Here is a 27,128-nt window from a genome sequence, read left to right as displayed (position 1 = left end):
GCATATGCCTTTGGCTCAGCTGAGCCACTCGGCTGCCTTCGGGAGCTGTAGGGGCTATAGTGAATAGCCCGTACAGCAGCCCTTCGGTTCGACTAAACCGAAGGGCTCCGATGGCCGAAGCTAGCCAAAGGATCAGCCGGAGCTACGACTGATCCTTCGGCTAGCTTTGTGACTAACCCTCTTAGTGACCTAGGGAGACAATGCCACTCCTCCATAGATACTGTAGTGTACAATGAATGAGCATTATCACCTTAGGACAGGGAGTGTGTTACTGGCAGGATTACTAAGCGAAAATAGAGGGGGAAAAGCCTGAAGAAATACAAATAATACCGTCATTACTTCTATGGATTGCTATGCTGCAATATATCACATTTATGTTCCTGGATTTCGATACACCTATATGCAGTCTAATTGATTGATTGATTGATTGATTGATTTTATTTACCTAATAGATCAGTCCACCCAAAATTAAAAATTAAGCTATTTTAAATAATTTGTCTTCTATTTGGATTTAACTTTATTACCAAAGCAATATTGAAAGGAGCTCTAAAGGCACCAGCATCACATTAGGTACTCAGAACAGAATTGCGAAATAAAAAAAAAAGGCTGTGTTATTATGCTCAAAAATATTTTCTTACTTTTAAAAACACTGCATATTCCCACCTCTTTGGAGTAGCAGCTTCTGCTTTTTTGGTTCTTCCAGGTAATCTCATTTTGCGTCATCTCCCACAATGCCATGCATCACATGTCATATACAGCTGGACTTCAGGCTGTAGGAGAAGTTGGCAAAGTAGAGATGTGGGTGGGACTGTTGATAGGACATTAAGGAGGAGGGGTGGAGCTGTAAGGGAGTAGTGAAAAAAACAGTGTACCATTTTCTGCGCAGAGAGCATCTGCATGTGTGGCTGCAATGGGAGATATTAGGCATACTGGAAATGTATGTTAATGTGGTTCTCAGCATCTATTCAATAGTATTTATGAGGTCTAAATGTACACAGATTTAATTTAAAGATAAAGGGTGGAAGATGTGAATTTCCCTGATAAAGTTTCATGATAACTTCTAAATGAACACTAAAGATTCAAAGTGCACTGATGTTAATTTACAAAAAGGCAAATTTTTATGCTTCTATACTTAAACATCCTGCTCTTTTAATTCTATTCATTGCTGATATTGTATATAAATTGTTTGTACCCAGATACCCAATTGTCAATCCTAGAGAGAACTGCAATGGAGACAAGAATGGTTTTCCGGGTGTTAGAAATTATGGAGTGGTGAATCCGGATGAAGAATATGATGTGTACTGTTATATTGATAAACTACGAGGTACATGACCAATCAAATAAAAAACATAAATTATATGTGCACATTTATGTAATTACCTATTACATTTAAAATACATGTTCAATCAGGTAAATGGCTTAAATTTTTTTTTATTTTTCATGCACATAATTGGGTGTTCTTTGCAAAATAAATTGTCACCACATTCACTAAGCTAAGGAAAAATTCCTCTGAAAAGAGAAAACTGCCTTGCAAAGTATACAGCCTATTTATCTTTAGTAAATCAACCCCACTGTGTGTGTGTGAATGTGAGTGTATATACTGTATGTGTCATGTTACAAATAATGACATAATGTTCCAATATGGTACGCAAGAAAAAAAGACATGAATGGTCACATTCATTACCACGGTGCTTGCAATGACTATATTTCAAAGAGAAAAAAGGAAACCAAACAAAAACATTTATAAAAGTAAATATATGCTGGTGTTATGTATTATCTTTGCAGAATTGTATCAATTAAGTTGTCAGTAAAAAAGGACTTTCTTTATTTACATATAGCTGTATCGTGGAATACTTTCAAAGTCGTTAGCTACAACACAGTAAACCTTGTTCTTTGATTTATGTGGGGTAATTATATATGCTTAGCAACACCAACTACTTATAATAACTTCCCTTTATTTCAGAGGAACAAACCTAAATGCAATACTAAAGTCAGTTTCAAAGTAATCATTTAACATACATATTATTAAGTAAGGTAAACACATACAAGATCGATAGATAGATAGATAGATAGATAGATAGATAGATAGATAGATAGATAGATAGATAGAACATGAATAGTTGGATGAGTAGGCCAGTAAAACAGATTTGTCCCATTGCCTGTAGCCCTGTATTGGTAATTTTTTTTTTTAGACAATGTGAACTCATTGCCTTGTCTGACATAATTCCTTCATAATTAACACATATTTAATGGTGTGTAGCACCATTGATCATATTACCTGAGCAAAGTGAGAAGATAACCATACCTTCCAACTTTTTGAGTTGAATAAGAATTACTCTTTTACACAAAGTAGGTAGGCAAGGACAAACCCCTGCCATACCAGCTATGCTGACTGTGAACAATTAATACACAAAAATGGTAAAGTGCTTTTTTTACTAATACTTTAGCTTTATACCGGTTTTCAACATAACTATTTAAAGGGTGAATTTAGAGGTGTAGTATAACACTTTTGGTAGTGAAATAGTTACAGAGGGACAATTGAGGAGAAACGAGGGACAGATTTCTATTAAAAAATATGTTTTCAAAGTATTTTATTAGAAAAGGACAGTCTCTCAAAAGGATTGTTGGTAGCTCTGCCTGACCCAAGTTGATTATGAGCTGGAGAGTGTTCCAGTGACCAGTAAAAGTTTACTTTTTCTGAATAAATGATTCATATGTCTTTTCTGTATGTGCATCTCTTACCATAATTTTACGCTTATATTTCATTTACGACAAATATACTTTAAACACTTTGTGCATTAATGTTCCTTTGATGCCAATTGCAGGAGCGGTGTTCTTTGCAACCCAGCCTGATCACTTCACCTTCCAACAAGCACAAGAGTTTTGTGAGAGCAAAAACGCTACCTTAGCTTCCACAGGGCAACTTTACTCCGCCTGGAAGTCAGGATTTGACAAGTGCCGAGCAGGCTGGCTATCCGATGGAAGTGTTCGCTATCCTATTGTGACACCACGTCGAGTATGTGGGGGTGACCAACCTGGAGTCAGAACGATCTATTTGTTTGCAAACCAGACAGGATTTCCAGATCCCCTGTCAAAATACAATGCCTTTTGTTTCAGGGGTAAGTGTTTTATATAAATGCCCATGAATAAGAATTTTAAAAAAATCAATGTCACTGAGCTTAATGTGCTGGTCATCAAATGATGTACTTATTGTTCAGTGCAAGCAATGCAGGTGCATTGTACTGGTCAATAGCATAGCAAGCTAAATCATTAGGAAAATTGTTTGTATGAAAACTTGTTAATAAAAACAAGTTCACATATACTGTACTAGGAGGTGGATTATGAAAGTGCATACGTTTTTCAGCAGCCTGGCAATCCATTGGCAAATTCAAAGCCCATTTACTTTAGCAGACACTTTGAATTTCCCTTTCATCATCTATATGCCTTTTAAAAGTCACACTCACTTACTCAAATTAAATTTGATCTTTTTTTTGCAATACTTTTTAGAATGGTCTCCCAATATCAATATTAAACTTGTTACACAAAGATACATTGTTTTGTTTTTTTACAGTCATCCAAATGCCTGGTGCCTGTTGAGCATTGCCGTTAGTATACAGGTATCACTACACACCAGATGGTACAGGACAGGCATATGAGACCAAAATAAAATTGAGTGCTGAATTTTCATGATTTAACAAATACGGTGCCTCCTTAACTTCAAGGTGCCACTGTTACCACGGTAAATAAATGCCACAGCACTTCTTAAGTTCTTTTCTGCTGTGGCAGGGTAACATGACCTTCATCTGACTCATTTAGCTAATAGTGTGTTGGGAATAGACTTCAATACACCTCTCGTGCATCCAGTGAGTCCGAAATCCGTCTTCCAGCACTGCAGCCTCCTACAAAGTCTTTAGCATTTCACACTTCTCAAATCCATTCATTGTCAACTGCTCATTGTGATTGCTTCATCACTGCAGAACTCAGCAGTGGCATAGCTCTCAAACAAAGGAGCCACTCCCTGATATGTCACAATACTGAAGACTTTGCCAGTGGTGGCAATATTGGAAGACGCACGAGTATGGACTCGCCACTCATTGGACTCGCCACTCATTGTAGATGTCATTTTTTTATAGTCTCCTTTATGATCAGAAAGTGACAGATTTGCATTAAAAGAAATGAAATATCATTTGATGTGATAAACTTTTCTTCTTTTGTTTGTTTAAGTTATAAGAAATATATTGCACAATTCAGCAAAATGTTTTTTTTTTTATTTCATGCTGTAGCTTCTTTGTTTGAGGAGGAGGAGGTCACAGGCACTCCATCAATTGAAGAAGAAATTATTGCAACTAAGGTGTACCCTGGTGTGGAGGGTTTGCCTTCTGGAGAAGAGATAACTGTAGAGATGGTAACTGCCACTGAATTTGAGAATGAAACCGACTTCTGGTTAATAAATGCCACTGCACTTCCAACTGTTGAATTAGAAATAGGTAAGTAAGGTAGCCTATCATTCATTTGTACCATGTGTCAAGTGACCCCACACTGCAATTGTTTACTATTTCTTCTATTGTATAAAACACCCCAGTTATGAACACACAGGCCTCTTTATTCTCTCTTTTAGATCGATTATTAATTGTTGGAACTAAGTTACATGCCCTCCTCTTGTTTAATTCTATTGGTTGTAAACTACAGTAGTTAATCTGGCAGCTGACTCATGTACGGCTATCACTGACAAATATAAGTAGCTTTACTATAAACTCCCAGGTTACTTCTAAGGGTAATGAAGCACTTGCTCAGATTCCATAAAAGTAATGTGCTTGCCATGGAACTGGCAAGCGGGATTGATGTTTGACCAGTGAAGTTTAATTGTCACGGAAAACATAATGAACATGAGCATTGTTTCTAAAATTATTTATATCTGATAAAATAGAATACAATGCACTAAAGCTAACTGCATATTGTTTCACTCTTATCATTTTCCCTATATCACCTTACAATACTTTAGTATATTGCTTGGGCAGAGTGGTAGTCAATAGGATTGATTTATTATCTCACGGCACACTAGTGTGCCGCGGCACAGTGGTTGAAAAACGCTGTACTAAAGGACTAAAAACTGTTCACTTAGCTGAAATTATAATTCAAAGTTTTGTCTTTTATGCAAACACTGAATTTGCAGGTCGAAAATAGTATTAAATGTATTATTTTTATACAGGATTTATATAGTGTAAAAATTGTACAAAACTGCAACTACATGTTTGATTCTGCATTATCATCTATATGATATTTTTATGATAATTTATTTTTTCAATATTTCTTTTTGGTTTAAAGTGAGGCCTTCAGCAATTCCTCCCGTGGCTGCAGTTCCAGAGGATGTCAGTGGAGAAGCATCAGTCAGCGGGGTTAGTGGTATTCCATCTGGAGAAGTCTCTGGGGAGCCTAGTGGAGAAGTTTCTGGTGTTCCTGACATTAGTGGGGAACTATCAGCAAGTGGACTTCCTTCAGGAGAGGAAATTAGTGGAGAACCATCAGGAATAAGCGGACTTCCTTCAGGAGAGGAAATTAGTGGAGAACCATCAGGAATAAGCGGACTTCCTTCAGGAGAGGAAATTAGTGGAGAACCATCAGGAATAAGTGGACTTCCATCTGGTTTAGATATATCTGGAGACATTAGTGCAAGTGGACTTCCATCAGGGGATGTTTCTGGTGAAATACCATCGGGTGAAATTGATATCAGTGGTTTACCTTCTGGGTTCCCATCTGGAGATGAACTTTTTTCTGGATCTGCTTCTGGATTCCCTGATGTTAGTGGACTAACATCAGCAGGCACAAGTGGACTTCCTTCTGGAGATGTTAGTGGGGAGATATCTGGTTTTGAGTTATTTAGTGGGTTACCATCAGGGTTTGTAAGTGGTCTGTCTTCTGCTAGTGGAGATTTCAGTGGACTGCCTTCTGGTTTTCCAACAATCATACATGTTGATACTACTTGGACAGAAGGTGCAACAAAAACACCAGAAACAGAAGCAGAAGGGAAAGGAATAACCGAGTTTAGTGCCTCTGGTGATCTATCTGGGTTACCTTCCACAGATTTTAGCGGCCTAGTTTCAGGACTAGACCTAAGTGGTGAGCCTTCTGGAGTTTTTGATACAAGTGGAGAAGTATCAGGCACTGATATCAGTGGCTTTCCATCTGGAATACTGGAAAGTAGTGGAGAACTGTCGGGTGATATCTCTGGAATTAGTGGGCTACCATCTGGAATAAGTGGTGAAGAATCTGGAGATATATCTGGAGTGAAGGAATTTAGTGGGGAGATATCTGGCTTACCTAGTGGTGATCTGTCTGGTATCAGTGGCTCAGGTTTAGTAGATTTCAGTGGTGCAATTGATATAAGTGGTGAAATATCTGGTGTAAGTGGTGAAACTTCTGCAGTTATTGATATCAGTGGCATGAGCTCTGGCACATTTGATGAAAGTGGTGAACCATCTGGTGTTACCCTAATAGATGGCAGTTTACTAGAAATTACTAGACCATCAGAAAAAGAAGAGGAAGGTAAGGGCTCTGTAGAAGAAAGTGGACTGTTTTCAGGAGATTTCTCAGGTGAAATATCTGGGATTTCTGGTATAAGTGGGGAACCCTCAGGTGATATAGATGCCAGTGGTCTTTTCTCTGGAGACATGCCCAGTGGTAAACTAGATATCAGTGGACTGACAAGTGGTATTATTGATATAAGTGGAGAAGCATCAGGAATCAGTGGCTTGCCATCTGGAGTCGATGAAATAAGTGGAATCGATGAAATAAGTGGACTCACATCTGGTATTCCTACTATATCTCATGCAGATCTCACTTTAGTAGAGGTCCCAACCACAGGACCTGTTACTGAGGAGGCTGGCCAAGGACCATCAGGAATATTTGAGATTAGTGGATTTCCATCAGGAGAAGCATCTACAGAAACATCTGGGATTATTGATTTAAGTGGATTTACATCTGCCACACAAGAAAGTGGAGATAGTTCTGGCATCTACACTTCTGGGATCCCTGATATCAAACTCATTACTGATGATTTGATTGAAGCAGTTACTGAACCAACTGTTTCACAAGAGTTAGCTGGAGTGACCAGTCCATATATCATTGACTCATCTGCATCCGGGGATATCAGTGGTGAGGCCCCTCTTACTATTCCTGACATCAGTGGAGAGCCATCAGGAATTCCTCTAACAAGTGGTGAACCTGAAAGATTTGTTGAAGGTAGTACAGAAGCCAGCACTGATATATCAGGGCATCAAACGTCCTCTGCCCATGATGTGTCAGGTGAAACATCTGTACCTGACATAATTATTAGCACATCACAACCAGAATCTGAGATAAGTCTTGTCTCAAGGGAACCTGAGGAAGCCAAAACGGAAACAGAACTATCTGCCTCTGCTTCAGGAGATGTTACAGAAGATGTACCACTTGTAGAAGTAACACCAGCACCATTAACAGAAGCTAAACCACAGGTTGTTCCTGATGTAACCGAAGTTGAAGGTAATATGGCTGTCTCATAAAATAACATTTATATTGTGCTATTTTAGCTATTACAAATACACTGAATTTGTTCCGTTCTACATATTACCTTAACATCAAGCAACAGATATATAATTGTGCAAATCATTCCCAGTCTTATACTTAATTAATTTTTCGTGTTCATAAATGTCTTATAATTACATCTTCATAGTTTGTAGGGAATGGAGACTAAAAAATCCTCCATCACATTTTAAACCATTAGTTAGTGTAGTTAGAGCCCCCCTTTTTACTTTTACCCGGGGCTCTGTTAGACAAATTTTCCCTCACTGGTGACAATGTTTTACCAAACAGCTATTAAGACAGAAAAAATGCTTTCATTTAGTAGAGTAAGGTAAGGCTAGAACCTCTGTCAAAGTTCAGTCAATGTCCCGTTTAGATTTTTCCACTTCCTTACTGGTGAAAGCATTGTCCACATGTCAGGAAGTGAGGGTACATTTCTATAACGGAGCTCTGGATAGCATTGACAACTGAAGAGGAGTTGTAATCCTTCTTCACCGTAGCAAAAAAAAAGTCTTTGGTTTGACATACACTTTAAGTTTGTGCGTCAGGGTATATGGACACAGCATCATCAGTCTGCCTTATACTTTCAGCAACCACTCAAAATTAAGAGCTTGTCCATAGTTCTTGCAGTAATTATGACAATCTATGATTCCTTTTATAAATGAATATGAGTTGCATTTAAATCTGGTTGTTGGCCTTTGGCAAGAAAGTCCTTTCAGTTGGCCATTGAGCTGTCTATCTGATAGACTTGATAGGCAGGCCAACAGAAAATTGAAGGAATGCACATATAAACAACACTGCTGCTATTTGCTAGGCAGTGGCCTAACAATGTCAGCCTGCAACAAACATGATTTTACTGACATTATCTCCAAGTAATACATTTTAAAACAGATTTACAAAATAATATTTGCTTAAGAAAACTGTATACAGTGAGACATGATGCCAAACATTAAAAACATGATTTTGGGATTACATATACTTTAAGTAGTTAAGAAAGTGCAGAGCTCTTGCAATAAAGTGCTCAAGAGATATAAGAAAAAGAGATACATTTTTGACATAAAAAACTTGATTTACTAAGGCATTGCACCAATGGAATTTTAAGGCCGCACAGGGACCCCTTTCTCTTGGTAACCTATCACCTCTACCAAAAGGTTCCTGCATGGTGCCATACAGCCATTGGTTCTAAGCTTTAGCAAATCAAGGTTTTTACCTCAAGTTTATTGGTGTGCTGGCTTCCTCATTTTCATTTATGTTGACTGTTGCTGAATACATGTTGCTGAATATGCTGAATATGAGTGGGTGGATTTAACAAAACTTGATACAAAAACTACAGCTCTCTTTTAAAGTATCACACTGATGCATCCAGCAACAAAGATTTATATTTACCTTTCTTTAAAGTGCATATATAACCTAACAATGAGGTTCCCTCATTTGCTCCCTTTTAGTTTCATAAATATACCATTGTTATATCTGTTTGATAAGTGCAAAAAAAATGTTGACCATGTCAGAAATAGCATGAGCTAGTAACTTCTTGTTCTCGCTACCTATGCTGTATTCTTATTAGTCATATTGTTCCCATCTCTGTGGACTGCAAAACACTTCACCCTTATGTTATGTAGTCTTGTAGTCTCTTTCTAGGGTGACAATGCAGCTACTCCATAAATACAGAGTGAATCGCCCTATGACAGTAAATATGTTACTGCCAGGACCACCGGGTTAATATAAAGAAAAAAATGCCTAAAAAAATAAATACCTATCTATCATACCAATATAATATATTATTGAATAATAATGTTAATTAACAAAAATTTGCACACAAATGTAAAACAAAAGAAGAAAATATTGTTTTGCAACATAGGCAAACAATGTAATTTGATTTTTTTTATGTGAGGAAGGTATGTGAAAACTAACTGGTTTCTGATGGCTGCAGGCATTGTCGGAACATGCGCTGACATCCAGTGTGGGGCTGGAAAGTGTATAGAAAGAGAAGGAAGAGTTCATTGTCAGTGCACACCAGGATATGGAGGAGACAACTGTGAAATAGGTAATTTACATCATTTTACTGTTTTGTTGACTCTCTAGCTTTTGCTAAAATTCAGGACCTGTATAATTGTGTAATTTTCTGCATTTCAGCAAATAATGAAAGGCATGACAATGCATTGTGATAAGTTTCATGGTTGATATGTCACTGAGGATTTTAACAAAGTACAATGGCATGCATCAGGCCAAAACAGTTTGTTACAGAATAGGCTTCTATTTGTTTGACAGTGATTATCTGCTATTGCTTGTTATATGTTAGGGAACTTTAGAGTTATTTGAGACAAAAAACAAACCTTCAGGGCATATGGTGCCTCATTTATGAAACGGTAAAGTAAGACTTGGAGGAAAAAAGGTACATTTAGTTGCTGTACTACAGCTATGATCAACTCCAGTATGTAAGACTCTAGTACATGTTTCTGTTCTCTTTCAGTCTTATAAGTGATATAATTAGTAGAGGTGACAGAATATTTTAAAAAAGGTAACAAAATCCCAATATAATAAAAAAACAAATCTTGCAGCACAGTATCTCCCAAAGAACTAAAATGAAGAAAATTAAAATGTACCCTTAGCCTTAAACAAACACTTAAGCTGTGTACTCATGGATAGATTTTTTTCATCAGCCTGGAAGGCTGAATTTAAAAAAATCAACACCTTTTTACATAGGGGCACATCCACTCTTCCTAACAGAGCTGCATCAACAGTCATAATTAAAGTGACAGTAACCCCATCCAGACCAATGATGGAATTATCACGTCACGATCATTCAGTTCGTTAATGACTGGTGATGGGATAATTCCATCAATTCATACAATAACAGGTGGTCCGTGAAAGGACCAGCACCTCATTGAGTTACTGTTGTTGATGGGTCCCTTGAGGTCCGAGGCAGACCCTCAACAGCAGGTTAGGTGGACACAGTCCTGTGATCACAGCAAGAGCTATGACAGTCACACAGCCAGCAGCTGCTCACTGTGTTTTGTAAACAGCTAGCCGGTTGTGTTACAAAAGTGATACAAAGTATCTCTAAGGAGAATACTGTAGTCTACTCCGAAATACTGAGGGGGTTATTCACAAAGCTAGCTTCGGCCGCCTGAGCCCTTCGGTTCAGTAGAACCAAAGGGTTGCTGTATACACTATAGCCCGTACAGCTCCTGAAGTTGGTCGAGCCGAAGGCATATGCTTGGGCCCGACTGAACCGAGGTGAAAGCCAAAGCCGGCCGGCCATTGGCCACCCGAAAGCCTGCTACTGGCAGCTGGTCAGAGCCAGCCGTCATCTCACGGCTGGCTCCGGCCACTTGCAATGACAGATCAGCGTCCCCTGGTTACCAGGTAATTGTCATTGAGAGCTCAGCAGAGCCGGCTTTGATATCACAGTCGGCGGCATTCGGCTATTCACTCACTGCTGTTCGGCCCCTATGAGAATTGGCCAAACAGTCAGCAGCGAGTAGCCTGCCGGAGGTTCGGCTGAGTCGAACTCCTTCTGCACTTCGGGTCGGCCCAACATGCTGAGCATGTTGGGTCGACCCGAAGCTAACTGAAGCTAGCCGATTTATGGCTGATTTTAGCCGATATACGGCTGAAATCAGCTGTATAAGCCTGAAGTGAATAGCCAACAATGGTTGTTATGGTAATAACACATGCATTATAATTTAGTGAATTTAATCTATTTGCATATATCTATCATTTGTGATTTAGCTTTTTAGCTGCAGATGATGATTGGTTTATTACTAATAGTTATGTTATCCTGCATCAGTCACTAATTCATGCAGCCATGCCTCTAACTGGCAATGGGGAAAACATATTCTACTAATGGGTCTAGAGGAAAAGAGCTGTTCAGTGCTCGAGCAATATAGACAGCTTAGCCTTCATACATTTGGTACAGAATGCATACAGTATTTTTGTAAAGTTTTGTTGATTTTTAAAGACAAGTTTAAAACCTAGTTTCTAAGCATGTTTTTGTCTTATTTTCAAGCATTTGTCATTTTAAACTTATTGACATTTTATTTTTCAGCTCCCATGATAACCAAAATTTCTTTTTTTTCTGACTTTAGAAAAATGAAAGCTGTTATGATGGCAACATAAACAACAATAGAAGTGGTAGAAATAGAATACTCAATAACACAATAGTAATTTAGGGGGTTATTCACAAAGCTGCCAAAGGCAGCCGACTGAATATCCCAGCCGAAGTGAAGTGAGCCGAATTACCTTCGCTGTTCACTCCGGCTTGGTGCGGCTGATTTCAGCAGTATATCGGCTGAAATCAGCCATACATCGGTTTGGCCCCTATGAGAATAGGCCGAAGGGCAGCGAGTAACCTGCCGGAGGTTCGGCTCAGCTGATCCAGATGTTGGATCGGCTGAGTCGGACTCCTTCTGCACTTCGGCTCGGCCAAACATGCTGAGCATGTTTGACCGAACCGAATTCAGCCGAAGCAAGCCAATGTATGGCTGATTTTAGCCCTACAAGCCTGAAGTGAATAGCCGAACACGTTCGGCTCACTTCACTTCAGGTTGGGTGTTACCTCGGCTGCCTACAGCAGCTTTGTGCATAACCCTCTTAGTATATCTGTGTGATTCCCTGTGCTCCTGTACATGTCACTGCAGACAGACGGAAGTAATACACAAACAGATGCAGCTTGCCATCCTTTGCTTCCCTAGAGATGTGAATCTTTGCTTCAGACACTAAATTATTTTGTGTATATAGGAATTTGAGATCTGCAGCATCAATAAGAAAATGTACCCAAGATGTATTATTCATTTACAGTACATTTTTATTCTGGTTCTTGAGTTTGGTGGGGAAACTGATTTACATATTAATGCAATAACCATTTTAATGTATTGTGTTCTTAAAATAATCTATAGGCTGGTTTTCATTTTATTTTTAATCTGTTGGTGAAAATGAATAGTATCAAGAATTATTTAATACCAATTCTTAAGGTGGCCATATATTGTACGATTTTCATTCAAATTTTTTTGTTTCTGGCATGAACCCTCGTTCAATTTTACCTAGACTTCCCCATCAAGCACAATCAAATGTCAGTTTTGGAAATAGTTCCTTACCATACTAACCAACCAACGTTTGACAAACAATGAAAATAATTTCCTTTTCTGTATGTGTCGTGTTCTTGCTGAGATTTTTGATGAAAGAAAGCCCCACTAATTCATCGATTTGAGTTCGGTCAGAGAAAAAAATTTCAAACTGCCCAATCGAAAAAATTTCGATCACAATATCAAAAACGAAAATCGGTGATGTACCATCAACCGAAAGATTGTTCGAAAGACCGTTCTTGTACGATTTTCAAATGAGAATAACACAATGTACAGTTGGACCACCTTCAGTCTAATCTGAAAGATGAATAATCTGAAAAATGGCATCCAAAAGAAGTAAAATGTAATTGCCCCGGAGAACCAATCATAATTGTGTTTTCTGTAACCTAGATCATAACTGTGACAGCTGTAACCATAACAGCTAGGAATGCAGTGAAACTTGCATAGACAACTTCTTCCCTTTATGAAGAAGGTCTAGTATTTATTATTTAGCGTCTTGGCCAAATGGCCCAAAATGCATCTGGCTATTTATAAAGAAAAAAACAGTGCTTTGCAAAATTTACCTAGAAGCAGAAAAATTATGCATAATTATGTTATTATTCAGTGGGATACACTTATGTAAATTGTGTATGCAGTACTAAAACAAATTGGAGTTTCTTATAGTAGAAACTAATTATTGACATACTTTATGTAGCAAACAGGTAGATGAATACAGTCTTCAGAATCTTAAACTCCAGGCAAAATGAGTGTAATTACTGAAACCAGTAAACATTTCAGCTGTCATAAATTCAAAAGGTAAACTCAGGTAAATCAAAATCTAAAAAGGTTCAACACAAAAAAACTACCCTGGATGTTGACTATGCATAGCAATAATATGTTCCCTTCTTCCGTTTAGTGTCTTATCTCTCATTACCACTGCTTTGTGAATTATTCTGAATATGGCTGTTAAGAGGAAGGTGGGTTGCTGGGCACCCTTGACAACCACAATTAAACTACATTCTGACCCTCCCAAAATGACATATGGTACAGAAGAAGCAAGTAGTTAATCTAACCCTGAATAGGAAATACAAGTGCAAATGACATTAATCAGCATCAATGTTAAGCCTGCTGAGTCACTTTTTCCATTTATGCCACTATGAAAGTGCTGTAAACAAAAGGGTACACCGATATACAAATGTTTTCATAAATAATGTCAACCTGTCATAGTGGCAAATAATCAGATTTGCTTGTATACAGGGCAATGTTGATATTTAACTGCATGTGAAGAACCCTTTATTTTTAATTAATTATAGACAGATTCATCAACTCTTCCCAGAACTTCTGTGTTAGACATGATTCTCTTGTTCCATGATTCTCATATACTACAATGTGTGGGAGAGGGGCTACTGATTTGTTTTGGTGCAAACACCAGGTGGTTTAAACACTGATGTTGGTTCAGGATGGCTCAATACTTTCAGGAAGCACAATGTAAGTATGGTTTTGAAGGGATTAACTCAGTGTTAGGAATTAAGTTTGGGTGGGTAGTTAGAATACATTTTATTATTAAGTGACATTAAGGGTTAAGGTTTGGATTAGGATTAAGGGTTGTAGGGGTTAAATGCTAGGTGAAATTTTAAGGTTAAGGCTAATTTTAGGACTAGGTTAACTTTTGAAGTTTGGTAAATGTTAGGGTAAGATTAGGTGTTAATGGTTAGGTGCTAAAGTTAGGTTGAGGGTTAAATGTTGGGGAGGTGAAGTATTATGGGTTAATTTAGAGATTAGGTTGAGTGAACGCAGGGAGCCAGCCGTAGTGCGATACAATGCGTTACAGAGCCCGACCGCTCTGGAACACACTGTTTGTGGTGTGAACCGGCCCTGAACACAGGGAGCTGGCCGAGTTGCGTTCCAGCATGTTCCAGAGGCAATATGCTCAGGAACACACTCTTTGTGGTGTGAACCAGCCCTAAGGATTAGTTTAAGATTAGAATTTAGGGTATCTTGACAGGCCCTTTTTTCCACCTGTTTTCTGCAACAAAACCCCATACCAATATTACCAACACAGGTATGTACAAATAATTCTAATGTACATTATAATGCACAAATTCTGTGAGCTCAGTCATTACAGGTCCATCAGACCAGCATTTCCCTATTGCCAACATCTAATCGGGTTACAGTGATTGTTTTTATTATTGTCTCCCAACCTTTCTTTTAGTATTCCTTACTCCGAAGCCATAAGTGGGTAATTTATCATGCTGATTGTAACATGGCTTTGAAAACTGTAGTTGGTAAAAATTTCATTTTAAAGCAAAACTATACAAATTATAAATTACACAGGATTAATGCAATTATTAAATGCAAGTAAGCAGTGTCTCTGTCTCATTTGCCTGGGAATCTGCAGAACTTAGACGTATAAGTGATTTAAGGAATGAGTTGGCAACACTGAGGATCCCATTTTTCAGTAGCAAGAAGCTGACTGCACTGTCTTCTACAAGGCACAGGGGATGTGGATAGGAGGCACTAGATCCAAAAGTCTGCCAGATATCACAATGTAGAATGTAATCTGTGGTATAAAGTATATTGACTTTGGTTAGGCAGCTCCCTGACATGAACGGATCTTCAGAGGGTGTTTCAGATAAGATCCAAGGTAAATAGTAGGACAGGTGCACTACACTGTTGCTATAGCATCCAAGTAAGTTTATTTAATCATAAAAAGTTAATCAAGAGTTTTTAGATTTTAGATTTGTTATGATGAAATAAACTGACCTGACTATTTACTAGTGGTGTAGTGTTCCTTATCTGCTATACCCTTTGGCTCTATAAAATACGATCTCCAACAGTCTTTTGACGAATGCTAATAGATTGTATGATGTCATAAACTTCTTGACTTTTTGCCAAAGACGTGGCACTCATTTTCTGCTATACCCCTTGGGTCTACAAAACAGGATTTTCCAACAGCCTTTTGACAAACGCTGGTGGACACTATTTTATTCCATAGAAAAAGTCGGAGCTTGCAATTTAAACAAGCAGAAATTAATTGCAATAAATGAACACTACACATATGTAGTGCCTTGCATAAATGTCAATAAATCCTATGCAAAACAAGTATTTGATGTGCTATTTGTTTGTTGTCTGGTGAAATGTTGTTCTCCTGTTCTGTTTTTTCTTCAGGAATCATGTGAGAGACAACACAGCTGGCCCATTAGGGGCAAAGAAGCCTAAAAAGTCCTAATCTGCCTGTCAAAGCTTCCACATGCCCCTGCTGTTTGCCTTGCTTTAGCTAAATGCCTAATTTTCCCTTATGGCGTGCTTAAAACGTAATTGTTGCTAATCCAAAAATAAAAAGGAGAACAAGTTACTTGGTCAGCTAGGGCTGGTTCAAATTGCTTCTGCTTGCTGTCAAACACAGAGCATGCTGGGCTAAAGAGCATTAACCCTTAAGCCTTAAAACCGTTTGAAAGTCCACAGTATGTTCAATCAACTCTCATTCTTGTTACGTTATAATGCTGATTGTGCATTTTTCTTTCTAAGGCACAAATAGTGAGCTCATTACCTGTGCAAAAGCTCTATATTTATTTTTAATGGGGCTTTACACCTTTTTTGAAACGCATAATGAATGCAGCAGATTGTCAGTAACCACTCCTGAAACAAAAATGTGATGTAAATTTACGTGAAATATTTTTTTTCCAATACACACATATATATCCAGATTAGGGAAAGTATTGGAATTAGATAAAATGCTTTATGCTTAAAACAACGCAATTTGGTTGTTTGCCACAATTGTGTTTGTGAACACTCATTATTACACATGTTTTGCAGTGTTGGAATCTACTGATAACAGTACCTTAAAGTAGTAGTAATATATTTCAAATAGTCTAATAATTTTTTATTTTTTTACGTACATCCTTCAAGTTATCACGTTTGATAACATAACTATTAAGAAAAGTATACATACATGTAGGGGACATGCGCTGTTAGCCTAACACTGTTTCTATGTCCTTTCACTGACATACATATGTCTATGACTACATTAGAAGCAGCATTTGAACAGCACAACTCAATTAACCAGATGTGCTCTCCTTTTTTTTGTTAGGTAGCAGTCCTAGGTCCTAATGGCAGAACCTTGATTTTTTTACAGACATTGATGAATGCCTTCCAAGCCCTTGTGTGAATGGAGCTACCTGCGTTGATGGCATCGACTCATTCAAATGCTTATGCCTTCCCAGCTACGGAGGGGACCTATGTCAGATCGGTACGACCAATGTGGCTTGAGCTAATTTTACTAACAACTGCATCCCAACCAAAACAGATCCTCCCTCCTTCCAAAGCAAAGGGTAGTTATTGTTTCTTGGTGGGCTTAGGCCTACCTGTGAGAGAAGAGTGAATAATCTGATTTTGTCTCTTTCAGTTTCTCTCCCTCTTCTTCCCTAAATGAATGATTTTATTTCAGATTACAGGATATAACTCGACCTGATCAAGAAAGAAATGTTTTGTTGTATGTCTTCTCTTTTAAGGTTTTCTAACCAACTGCAGGTTCCAAAAGAGTCAATATATCTAAACTACAACTAGGAATTTTATAGGGCCCATAGACCTAAGGTATCTGGGGAATCTTTGTATTTTCCTAGAAAACACTGTAACACTTTCTGTTACCTTTACTAATTTATATATTTGTAAACCAAACCTGGCAAAAAATACACAATGCACATAGCTAAAACATGTTTAATCAAGTATGCCTTCTCTTTATGGCAGATTTTGGTTATTGACACATGCTCCTTAGCATAAGTCATAGGATCTGAAAATCTAGTATATTGAAGGTCAGTAGAGACTTCAGGTTCAAAATACTGTTTTGATTATTCTCATAGTAAGATAAGACAATTCTGCCTGATAAAGTACTCCACACTGCTCTGTATAGGAACATCTGAAGCACCGCATGCATGCCATAAGGTCATGTAATGGGAATTGTAGTGCTATATAATTATTAATTTTAAAAGAATGGCAGGGTTTTAGGATATATGAAGCACCTACTGCAATGTGCCCAAATATTAATGTTTAATCACATTTAGATCCATGGCAAGTAGCGTGCTATGTAAAGCATAGAAGTCAATAGATAAATAAAAGAAAAAATACATTAATGAACACATTAAAGAGCTAATGAATAAAGCAATCAAATAGCAAATACATGCTTGGCATTGATTTTGTGGTTTTGGGTGCTTTTCAGCATTAACTAAAAGCTTCTATTGTTATATTAAGTCAACTAAGCAACACAGCAAACAAGATAAGAAAAGGCATGCTGTTCCCTGAAATTTAAAATGGTTCATAAACTCTTCTTAATTAATCAAAATAAGAACTGGTGTCTTAATAATTTTGAGACTCAAAAACAAAATCTGCCTTTTTTTTAGTTAGACAATGTGCTAGCAGGAAATTGCACTTGTATGTCTGTACTACAGAAAGGTCATTGTTAATTTGGAGTAATGGAAAATCTATTAATTCACTTGTCTACTTTAACTTTATTGCTATCACATAGGGTGCTAATAAGCTCCCTATGTAATAGCAAATTTGATGTGGCAGGTCCTCTTTATGGAGACATCAGGGGTCTTTTAGACCCCTAATGTCACTTAGGGACCCCAAAGAAGCTGATGAAGCAGAGATCTGCTTCACCAGCTTCTACTCCTGGCTCTAATGTGCACAGTGACACCAAAGTGATGTAATACACTAATGATCAACTAGAAGCTTGCTGATCTCCCTCTGATCGGTGAGTGGAGACCCGCTGTGCCTGTGCCGGACCTGGATGGGGGACAGCGGAGCCTGGGGAAGCCAGTGGCGGAGTGGGGGGCCCCGCCATATAAGACACTGGATTGCTTGTATCTAAAAAGCAATCACCGGCTGTTTAAAATTATACCAAGAGCATGACCGCAGTAGCAGCCATGTTTTTGGTATAACCGTTTCAGGACCAGGATGTTTTTTGAAGGTGGGTGGTCCTAAAGCAGTTAATATTGCTGTGTTTTATTTGAAAGTCCACTTAACACGACCTAAAACTATGAAGAAATCTACATATTTTTATTAAAAAGTACCTATTCATTTGTTTTTCTTGTTCATGAAGGCACAGTGACTTTAAAGTTTTGGGAAACATTTCATACCCATTCTGATGGTTAAAGACCTAAATCAGAATTCATAAGTCTATAAACCTTTTGAATGATCTCTTTTCAAACTTTTTTATCTCCTAAAATATTGCATGGTTAAACCTAATTCATTTATAAAGAGTTGGGCAAGGGTATTGCTCCTATATACTGCATGTTAGCACTGCATTATTTATTTCTGTTACGTTTCAATGAGAATTACATTTGGAATCTTCAAATCAGCTTTAAACATTCATGTAGTGTCAGTTTACAAAGATCCCTGAGGAACAGAACAGGTATGTGCTCTGTTGCCATTCATTAACATAGGAGATGCCCTTCAAATGATGTCTGCTTGAAGTTTTTTTTGCTGCCCTAATGCCATAGTGCTTCCTACAGCTACTATGTAACCCAAAGGAAATGGAGGTATGAATGGGCCACTCTCTGTCTGTTCATTAGACCAAGTATATATACATATAGACAACATGTATTTAAAGCATGCATATCTCAATTACAATCAATAAAGCCAGGATTTAGTAGTGGCAAATTTAATTTATAGTATGTGCAGTCAATGGTTTGTGTATATATCCGGCCTTGCAGCTAAAGCCTCTCCTTTGCTAAATCAAAAATTGTGTTTAAGCATGGGAATAATATTTCCACTCCTCAGAACACATGCTATTTTGTGTTAAATCCCCCCTGCTATACCCCTATATATAAGAAGCTATAGACACATTATGGAAGGTCAATGATATGTCACATTAAAAATATACATTTTGTAAGGTAAATGATTAAACATTCCATGGGAGCATCTTTCATATTAAAGTGGCATCATCATTATTATCATCCCTCTCCTTAATCATAATTTACACATCATCGTTACATTTTATGATCTTTTAGTTATCATGATGCCTCCCTATTCAAAATGTCAGTAGAAACTCCTGTATTCTATGGTACGTGTATTCTATGGTACTAAAATAGTTGCTTGGTAGATTTTTGATTCATTAGAGGAACCTGCAGTTGAAACCTCTTTTTCCTTTACTTGTGTAAGTCTTGCATCCCTGTATGGCTGGGTCAGGTCATCTGACAGACTGACACCTCTTTTTACTGATCATTTTCAGGTAAAAGACACCCTTTAACTTTGTCTCTGTTAGTCAGATATTACTGACATTTTGTTTTTACAGGTTCTCAGTTCTGACTGCTAAAAGAAGCTTCATGGTGGACTCCCAACCTCCCATCTATAGATGTTGTTACCTCACTTCATTCTTTTCTCTTATATCTTCTAGATATTGAAGTATGTGATGAAGGCTGGACCAAATTCCAAGGACATTGCTACCAACACTTCTCAGAAAGAGAAACCTGGGGAGATGCAGAGAATACATGTAGGAGCCATCAGTCACATTTATCTAGCATCTTGTCACCTGAAGAGCAAGAGTTTGTAAATGGTAAGCAATGAGTAAGAGTGTATTTAAAGCATATTTAATTGCATGTGTATTCACTTTATTTTACATCAAGGACATGGATAAAATATTGTTATATGTTTAACTGAGCCTACCGGCTTATAAAAATCAGTAACTTTTATCACACTAAAGGTTTCTGCAGAACTCTTTTACTTCTTTTGCAAACAGCAAGTCTAGATCCTAATACAACCCTTAAAAGAAATACCCCCATCCAGCTGATTTCTGCTACATACGTCTAGGACACATGGTCCATGGGTGGTAACACACAGTGTATAGATGTGAGGACTAGTGATGGGCTGCATGTTCGAATCGAGCATAGGTTCGACTCGAACATAGCCTGTTCTAGCGTTCGCTGAACACCGATCATTGCGGGATGTTCGCGGTCTGTTCGACCGCGGAACATCCCACAATGCACTATGCCCTTCGAAACTGTAATTGGCTACCGCAGGTCAGGTGCAAGACTGTGCCAACCAGTGGCCGTTTTTTTACTACGGCCGGCCCGGAAGTGGTTAAATGTCATTTTTTTTCTTTATAAATGTTATTTTTGCTTCAGCAGGTTCTATACATCATACAAATGTGCCACTTTATAGGCAGTGAAAGGGGACCCCCCAGGCCCCATATTTAATGGAATTTTTCATTTTTATTTTTTCATTTTAAATGATGTTAAATCACTGCTCCTTTAAAAATGGTATTTTTTAAAAGTGTTTTTTTCATTGATACATGTCCCCCAGGGCAGTACCCGGATCCCCATACACTTTTTATGGCCAATAAATTGCATATAAGGTTTCAAAATGGGGACATTTCATTTTCTGAGTTCTACCCCCATAGACATTGAGTTCTAAGTTCGAATTAGAACTTTTTCCATGTTCGAAAGTTCAAATTAGAACCGAACACGGGGGTGTTCGGCTCATCCCTAGTGAGGACGCTGAGGAACATTACAATGTGCTGCATAGGAGGATATAGGCTGCTGGGAGAGCTGGCCGGCTTGGAGCTTTGGGTGAGTATATCCTTGTTATTATCCCTAGACACAAATGAACACTTAACCCTTGCAGTGCGGGGGTAGCCCCAATGCAGGGGTTAATAAAAAAACCTTTCCTGGAGATCTTCTTTCAGAAGATGTTTTATGTTTAGCTACATAGTTTTTTTTATAATTAATCATTTTTTTTTTACATAATTGATGACTTAATCCCCTACTCTCCGTTTAAGATTGAGAGAGCCGCCGGGGATTTAAGCCTGACAACCGCACTACACCCCCAGTTGGAACCGCAGCTGTGATCCACCATACTCATCCCAAGCCGGGCCCTGACAATTACTGATATTTAACAAAACTGGCAATCTTGGCCCATGCCCTTGAGTTTCAGAGTTTTTTTATTTGTTGTATCATTAGTGCTAGATACGAAAGGTTGCACATTACATATTTGGTTGGGTCACAGAAAATGTCCATTAGCTTCTGTAATGTATTTCCCATAAAACCCTCTGATAATTACAGTTTCAAAATTCTAAAATAGGGAAAATACTCATTAAACAATGATCTGATTTGATTCCTAGCAACAAATCCAATTTGTTCCCAAAATGACATACTGTAACTTCCTGAAACATAATATTTGCAGTAATAACCAGTGTCTGCTGATTAAATAAAAAACAGTTTTTGATGCAGTTTAGGGGAGTTTTTCCTCATGACACCCTTCACCGCCTTGCTATGGACAAAAACAAATATACAATAGCTTATTAAATACTTTATAAGTCTAAAAATTTAAATATGAGTCTGAAAGTGAGACACCAACACTGAAAAGATCTGTCTGTTGAGTCGATTTAGAAATGCTCTCAAACACACCCTGCACTGGAATGGTGATCTGGCCAAAGTGCTTGCCATAGGACTACTGAGGGAACATAAAGGCTTGGTATTGTTTTAACATCTTGTTCATCTAGGCCATCTCACTTTATCCTAATTCTTTGGTTTAAAAGCATAGTCTAGTTGTGAAATAAAGTTTACACTAATTAGATTACATAATATAAAATGTTTTTCATTTCAGTAAATAGTCAATATATTTTTCAAACGTCTTGCATTAGCAGTAACACACAACTTCATTCCAAGGTTCATATTCTATTGTTCTGCCTTGACCTGAGTAATAGCATCAGTGACTGCACATATGACAATTAAACACAAGTGGCTCTTCTATGTATTTTCTGAATTCTCAGTGTATCTATATTTATGTATTTATTAACACAATGTAATAAATAACAGGAAATGCACAAGACTATCAGTGGATTGGGTTAAATGATAAAACTGTCGAGAATGACTTCCGCTGGTCTGATGGCAACTCTTTGGTAAGTGTTATTTATTTCTGATTACAACTATTTAGACATTTTGAATAACATTATAAAATTCACTATAGATCCTTTGGTAAGTGTTATTTATTTATTATTACAGCTATTTAGACATTTTGACATCAAAAGCCACAAATAACATGTCACAAAGTCTATATAAGTTTCCAAAATTGCTATAAAGAATAGAGCTGAGTAAAGTTTCAGACTTCTATTCCGTGAATTGAAAAAGGGGGATTTAACCCCACATGAGTTGCCCCCTGTGTGTCATAAAAACCAACAAATATAATAGTAATGAAGATCACCAGCACTGGAGAAATGGAATGAATCCAAAAGTTATTTTTATTGTAGAACAATGTCACATGTGTAATATAGCCAACGTTTCGGAACCGTACAGGGTCTCTTCATCAGGACAAACATAGTGACAAAATTAACTTTTGGATTATATCAATTTCTCCAGTGCTGGTGATCTTCATTACTATTATATCTAGATTTGCATGGTGCCATCTGTGGACATCACTGCAAGCACCATTGCTATTTCAAGCATCAATAGGTCCGGATTGCTGTATGGCGTGCAGGGGACAAAAGGGTGAATAGTTTGGAGAAGGCAGGAGAATTGAACAACCTAGGCCAAAATAGCTGATTTGGAAACATTCTCTAATTCAGCTCACTTTCTAGTTCACCTTTGTTGACCTAGATTGTTCACTTCTCCTGCCTTCTCCAAACTCGTCACCCTTTTGTGAATAACCCTGCAATTATTTGTCACAAGTACTGCTGAAATCAGTTACCAAGCTTGTTTTAAATGACTTTATAAACCAATCAGAAATCATGATTGATTGGGGTAATTTCACAAAACTAGGAAAAGCTTATAATTATTATTTTTAGTAAATCCATGCTCTTTATGCTATGTTATAAATCACATGTGTTTATATACAAAACATTAAGCATACAGGAATTGAAATGATAATTTTCTTTCCCTGCCTCAGCTGAAGTGCTCCTCCATACATACAGTATATAGGTATTTGGCAGCTGATATTGCCAGTGGTGTGCACATTTGTGGAGCAAGACGATTTAAAGTGCTGCTGTGGTTAATTTTATTGTCCTTACATTTCCACATCAGTACTGGCAAACTTCCAGATCGTTCAGGAAGCAAAAGAAAATATAAATGTTTGCATAAAAAACAAATTTGATGATCTATAACTGTCCTGTGTAAAAGAGACTTTAAAGTGACATTAAACCCTCAGATTGTTTAACATAAACCAATACTGTAATGTGTGCCTTACTGTAATACATGGTTGTTTCCCTTCTCTTTGCTGCTCTTCCTTTTAAATCTGTATCTGTTCTCATGCTGGGCAGAACTTCTGTTTTGCAGCAGACTGCCTTGTCTCAGGAATCGATACACGGTGTCTGTGTATAGGTTTGTATAGGTTTGTAACCTGAGCCAGCACTACAGGAAGAGGCCCTGAGCTGAAAAGGGGAGTTCTCCCCAAGCATGAGAAGGAAAACTACCATGGATTACAGTAAGGCACACATTACAGTATTGGTTTATGTTAAAAAATCTGCAGGGGACACCTCTGTTCATTGATAAAAACTAACAGGGCTATTCACAAAAGGGTGAATAGTTTGGAGAAGGCAGGAGAATTGAACAACCTAGGCCAAAATAGCTGATTTGGAAACATTCTCTAATTCAGCTCACTTTCTAGTTCACCTTTGTTGACCTAGATTGTTCACTTCTCCTGCCTTCTCCAAACTCGTCACCCTTTTGTGAATAACCCTGCAATTATTTGTCACAAGTACTGCTGAAATCAGTTATCATTGTATAGGTTTGCAACCTGAGCCAGCACTACAGGAAGAGGCCCTGAGCTGAAAAGGGGAGTTCTCCCCAAGCATGAGAAGACATGAGGATTTAAAAGGAAGAGCATCAAAGAGAAGGAAAACTACCATGGATTACAGTAAGGCACACATTACAGGATTGGTTTATTTTAAAAAATCTGAGGGTTTAATGTCACTTTAAGTTCACCTGTGGCAAAACAGTAGTGTAGGAACAGTGGCAACTGATGTATTTCTTGCAACTGGGCCCCTGCTCAAAGGGTCTATCTAGCTTTACACAAATTTGCACTGAGGATGACAGGCATGAGAAGACCTACTCTGCCAGACCTAGCCCCTTTAATCACCACTCTGCCAACACCCAATCCACCTTACCACTTTGCAGCCTTCCTCTCACCATACCAGCGCTTACCCACACACACACACACACACATCCCCAGTGTGCCAGCACTACACTCCTTCTATGCTCTCTCACTACTCTGCAAACACCCCACCCTACACCCACTCAAGGTTCTTTACCGGCAATTAACTCTCCAGCTACTATTGTGCCTGCACACATTCCCATCCTATCTCTCAACACTCTGGCAACCCAAAACCCCCTCCCTACCCCGCCCTCAACACCCATCAGCACTAATTTATACCTCACTTGCACCACTGAACCTACATACTATTCACCCTCACCACTGCGCCTAACCACCCAATACCCCTCCGGCCAATGCCTGTACTGTCATCAACACACCTGCCACTCAGGATTTTTAATCTATGAGTTTGTTGCTTAACTCTGTTATGACCAATAAACCAGTGCTTTATTCTACTGTAACAAAAAAACACTGGGGACAGAGAAGTTCTTTGTAAATTGCAATTAATACATTAGTAGCCAGCCTGGCTCTTCAAAATCCCCCCCTCCCATTCATGCCTATGTTATGTCTCCATATCATGACATTTAAAAACAAACATTTCAAAATAGCTCTCCATCTCAGAAGCAATGGAATGTGCTAAGGTAAAATGATATCAGAAGAAATCTCAGAATACTTAGCGAATTCTCTGCTTACCTCAACTCAGAATTGTGAGTGGCTTTTCCTTTCAAGACAGCTCGTATATGCCCAGGAAATCCCTGTACTTGCTCTTCACTGCTTGGTGTACACACAATAAGGCAGTAAAAGTTGGCAAGTTTGAGTAGCAGATATTTAAAAACATTTTTATTTAAACTACCAAAGTAAAGGAACACTCCGTGAAAATAACATCCTTGTATACATAAAGTTAAAAATTTGTGATAATCAACCAGTGAACAATGTGTTTACCTGTAATGCTCCCTTGTAGTTCTGAGGCTATATTGGATCACAGCTGCGGACCAAATCCTTCTTTGGTTCCAGGTGTGGCAATCAGTCATGAATCCCAGGCGTCTCTCTCCCTTATAAACAAAGAGTTTGGGATTCTTGCATCATATACCACAAAATAAAAACAATAACGGAAGACCTAGTACTGCTTATTAATATCATAAGCTAGTTAGGTATCTTGTAAGTAAGGTAGGTATAAGGAAATCCACTTAGACAGTCTAAACGTAGAAAGGCAAATGAATGGTAATACTTTAACTGGAATAGGTAACAGCCTGCTACCAAGCAGTATCAAACACAGTACAGTTCCAATTGAAAACAAACTGAACGGCAGAGAGAGAGTGTCAATGGACAAGATAGGAATCCCCCACAACACTAGTACTTGCTCTTAGTAGTAGGATCCCCTGGTGTTCTCAGAGTTGGTGGAGTGTCCCATGCAGTGTTGATCCAGGGTAGTAGATGCTGTCGCAGGTAGGAGAGAGGGTGAGGCTCCTGGTTTGTTGGGGCATAGAACCCAATAATGGAACACCCTACCTTCGTTCTGGAGCTCCTTAAATAGTCCGTGGACGCGGAAGTGGCGCTTTGCAGTGTGCTGACACTTCCGCGCTCCACCCTGGAACGCATAGGAGCGCCACCACCGGAAATGAAGCGCGCAGTATGATGCGGCCGATGCGTTCCAGGCTGGGAAGCAAGCGGCTCGCGGTTCCCAGACTCGTTACATTACCTTCTATCAGCAACTCCTTCCTCGAGGCAGTTTATTTTATTATGTTCGCAAGAAAGAGAACACTCTTCCCAGATTGTAAGTTCTAAAGCCCATCCTAATGGTAAACCCTTTCCTGCACCTAATAAAAACAACCAATCATACATTTCTAAATAATTCCAATTGTCTTCCACAAGGCCACATGACTAGTGGTATCTTTTTTCTCTTCCCCAGCTTCAGGTGATGGGCAGTCTTCAATGCAATGCCATTACCTGGGAGCTCATTGGTTGCTTACATGTCTTAGCTTAAAGAATAATTAAACCCTCGGGGGGTTTTGCATAATTCTACTGCTAGAAACCAGTAGATATATGCAAAAACTGAAAAAAAGTCACAAAAAAGGTAATAACTTACCTGTGTCACAGCCATGCGCTCCTGTCCGAAGATCTGAAGATTCTTGGGCGGCCGCCAAGGATCACAGGGCGGGTGCGTGCGCAGTAGAGATCTTCGGCCGGAAGACGAGGAGAGACACAGGGTAAGTCAATGCATGGAGCCCGGCAGCATGCACCCACACAGACTCCATGGGACAGGAAGTGCCAGGAAGAGAGGAGTCAGCGCTGGATCAGAGAACAGCACCAGCGCTGGAGGGACTCCTGAAAACTACAGGAAAGAAGAAGATGATCGGATCAAGAGGCATCATTTAGTTAAGTCCTTACACCAGAATTGGGGGGGGGGGGGGGGGAGGAAATTTTAAACGT

At 38.5% G+C, this 27,128-nt stretch overlaps 1 protein-coding gene across 1 annotated transcript in view; it reads left to right on the top strand.

Annotated features, from left to right (window-relative positions):
- ACAN (aggrecan) overlaps nt 1-27,128 on the top strand; it is a 93,361-nt gene that overhangs the window by 49,181 nt on the left and 17,052 nt on the right. The window contains exons 9-16 of the mRNA XM_018571558.1: nt 1,197-1,324; nt 2,826-3,125; nt 4,284-4,487; nt 5,326-7,518; nt 9,488-9,601; nt 16,756-16,869; nt 20,014-20,172; nt 22,433-22,515. Of these exons, the coding sequence (XP_018427060.1) occupies nt 1,197-1,324; nt 2,826-3,125; nt 4,284-4,487; nt 5,326-7,518; nt 9,488-9,601; nt 16,756-16,869; nt 20,014-20,172; nt 22,433-22,515 (3,295 nt within the window). The remainder of the gene's footprint in view (nt 1-1,196; nt 1,325-2,825; nt 3,126-4,283; nt 4,488-5,325; nt 7,519-9,487; nt 9,602-16,755; nt 16,870-20,013; nt 20,173-22,432; nt 22,516-27,128) is intronic.

Source organism: Nanorana parkeri, unplaced genomic scaffold (genome assembly GCF_000935625.1).
Source record: "Nanorana parkeri isolate BGI_ZX_2015 unplaced genomic scaffold, ASM93562v1 scaffold42, whole genome shotgun sequence".
Classification (NCBI taxonomy): domain Eukaryota; kingdom Metazoa; phylum Chordata; class Amphibia; order Anura; family Dicroglossidae; genus Nanorana; species Nanorana parkeri.
The sequence above is the reverse complement of the archived record's forward strand: the minus strand, read 5'-3'. Positions and strand labels throughout refer to the sequence as shown.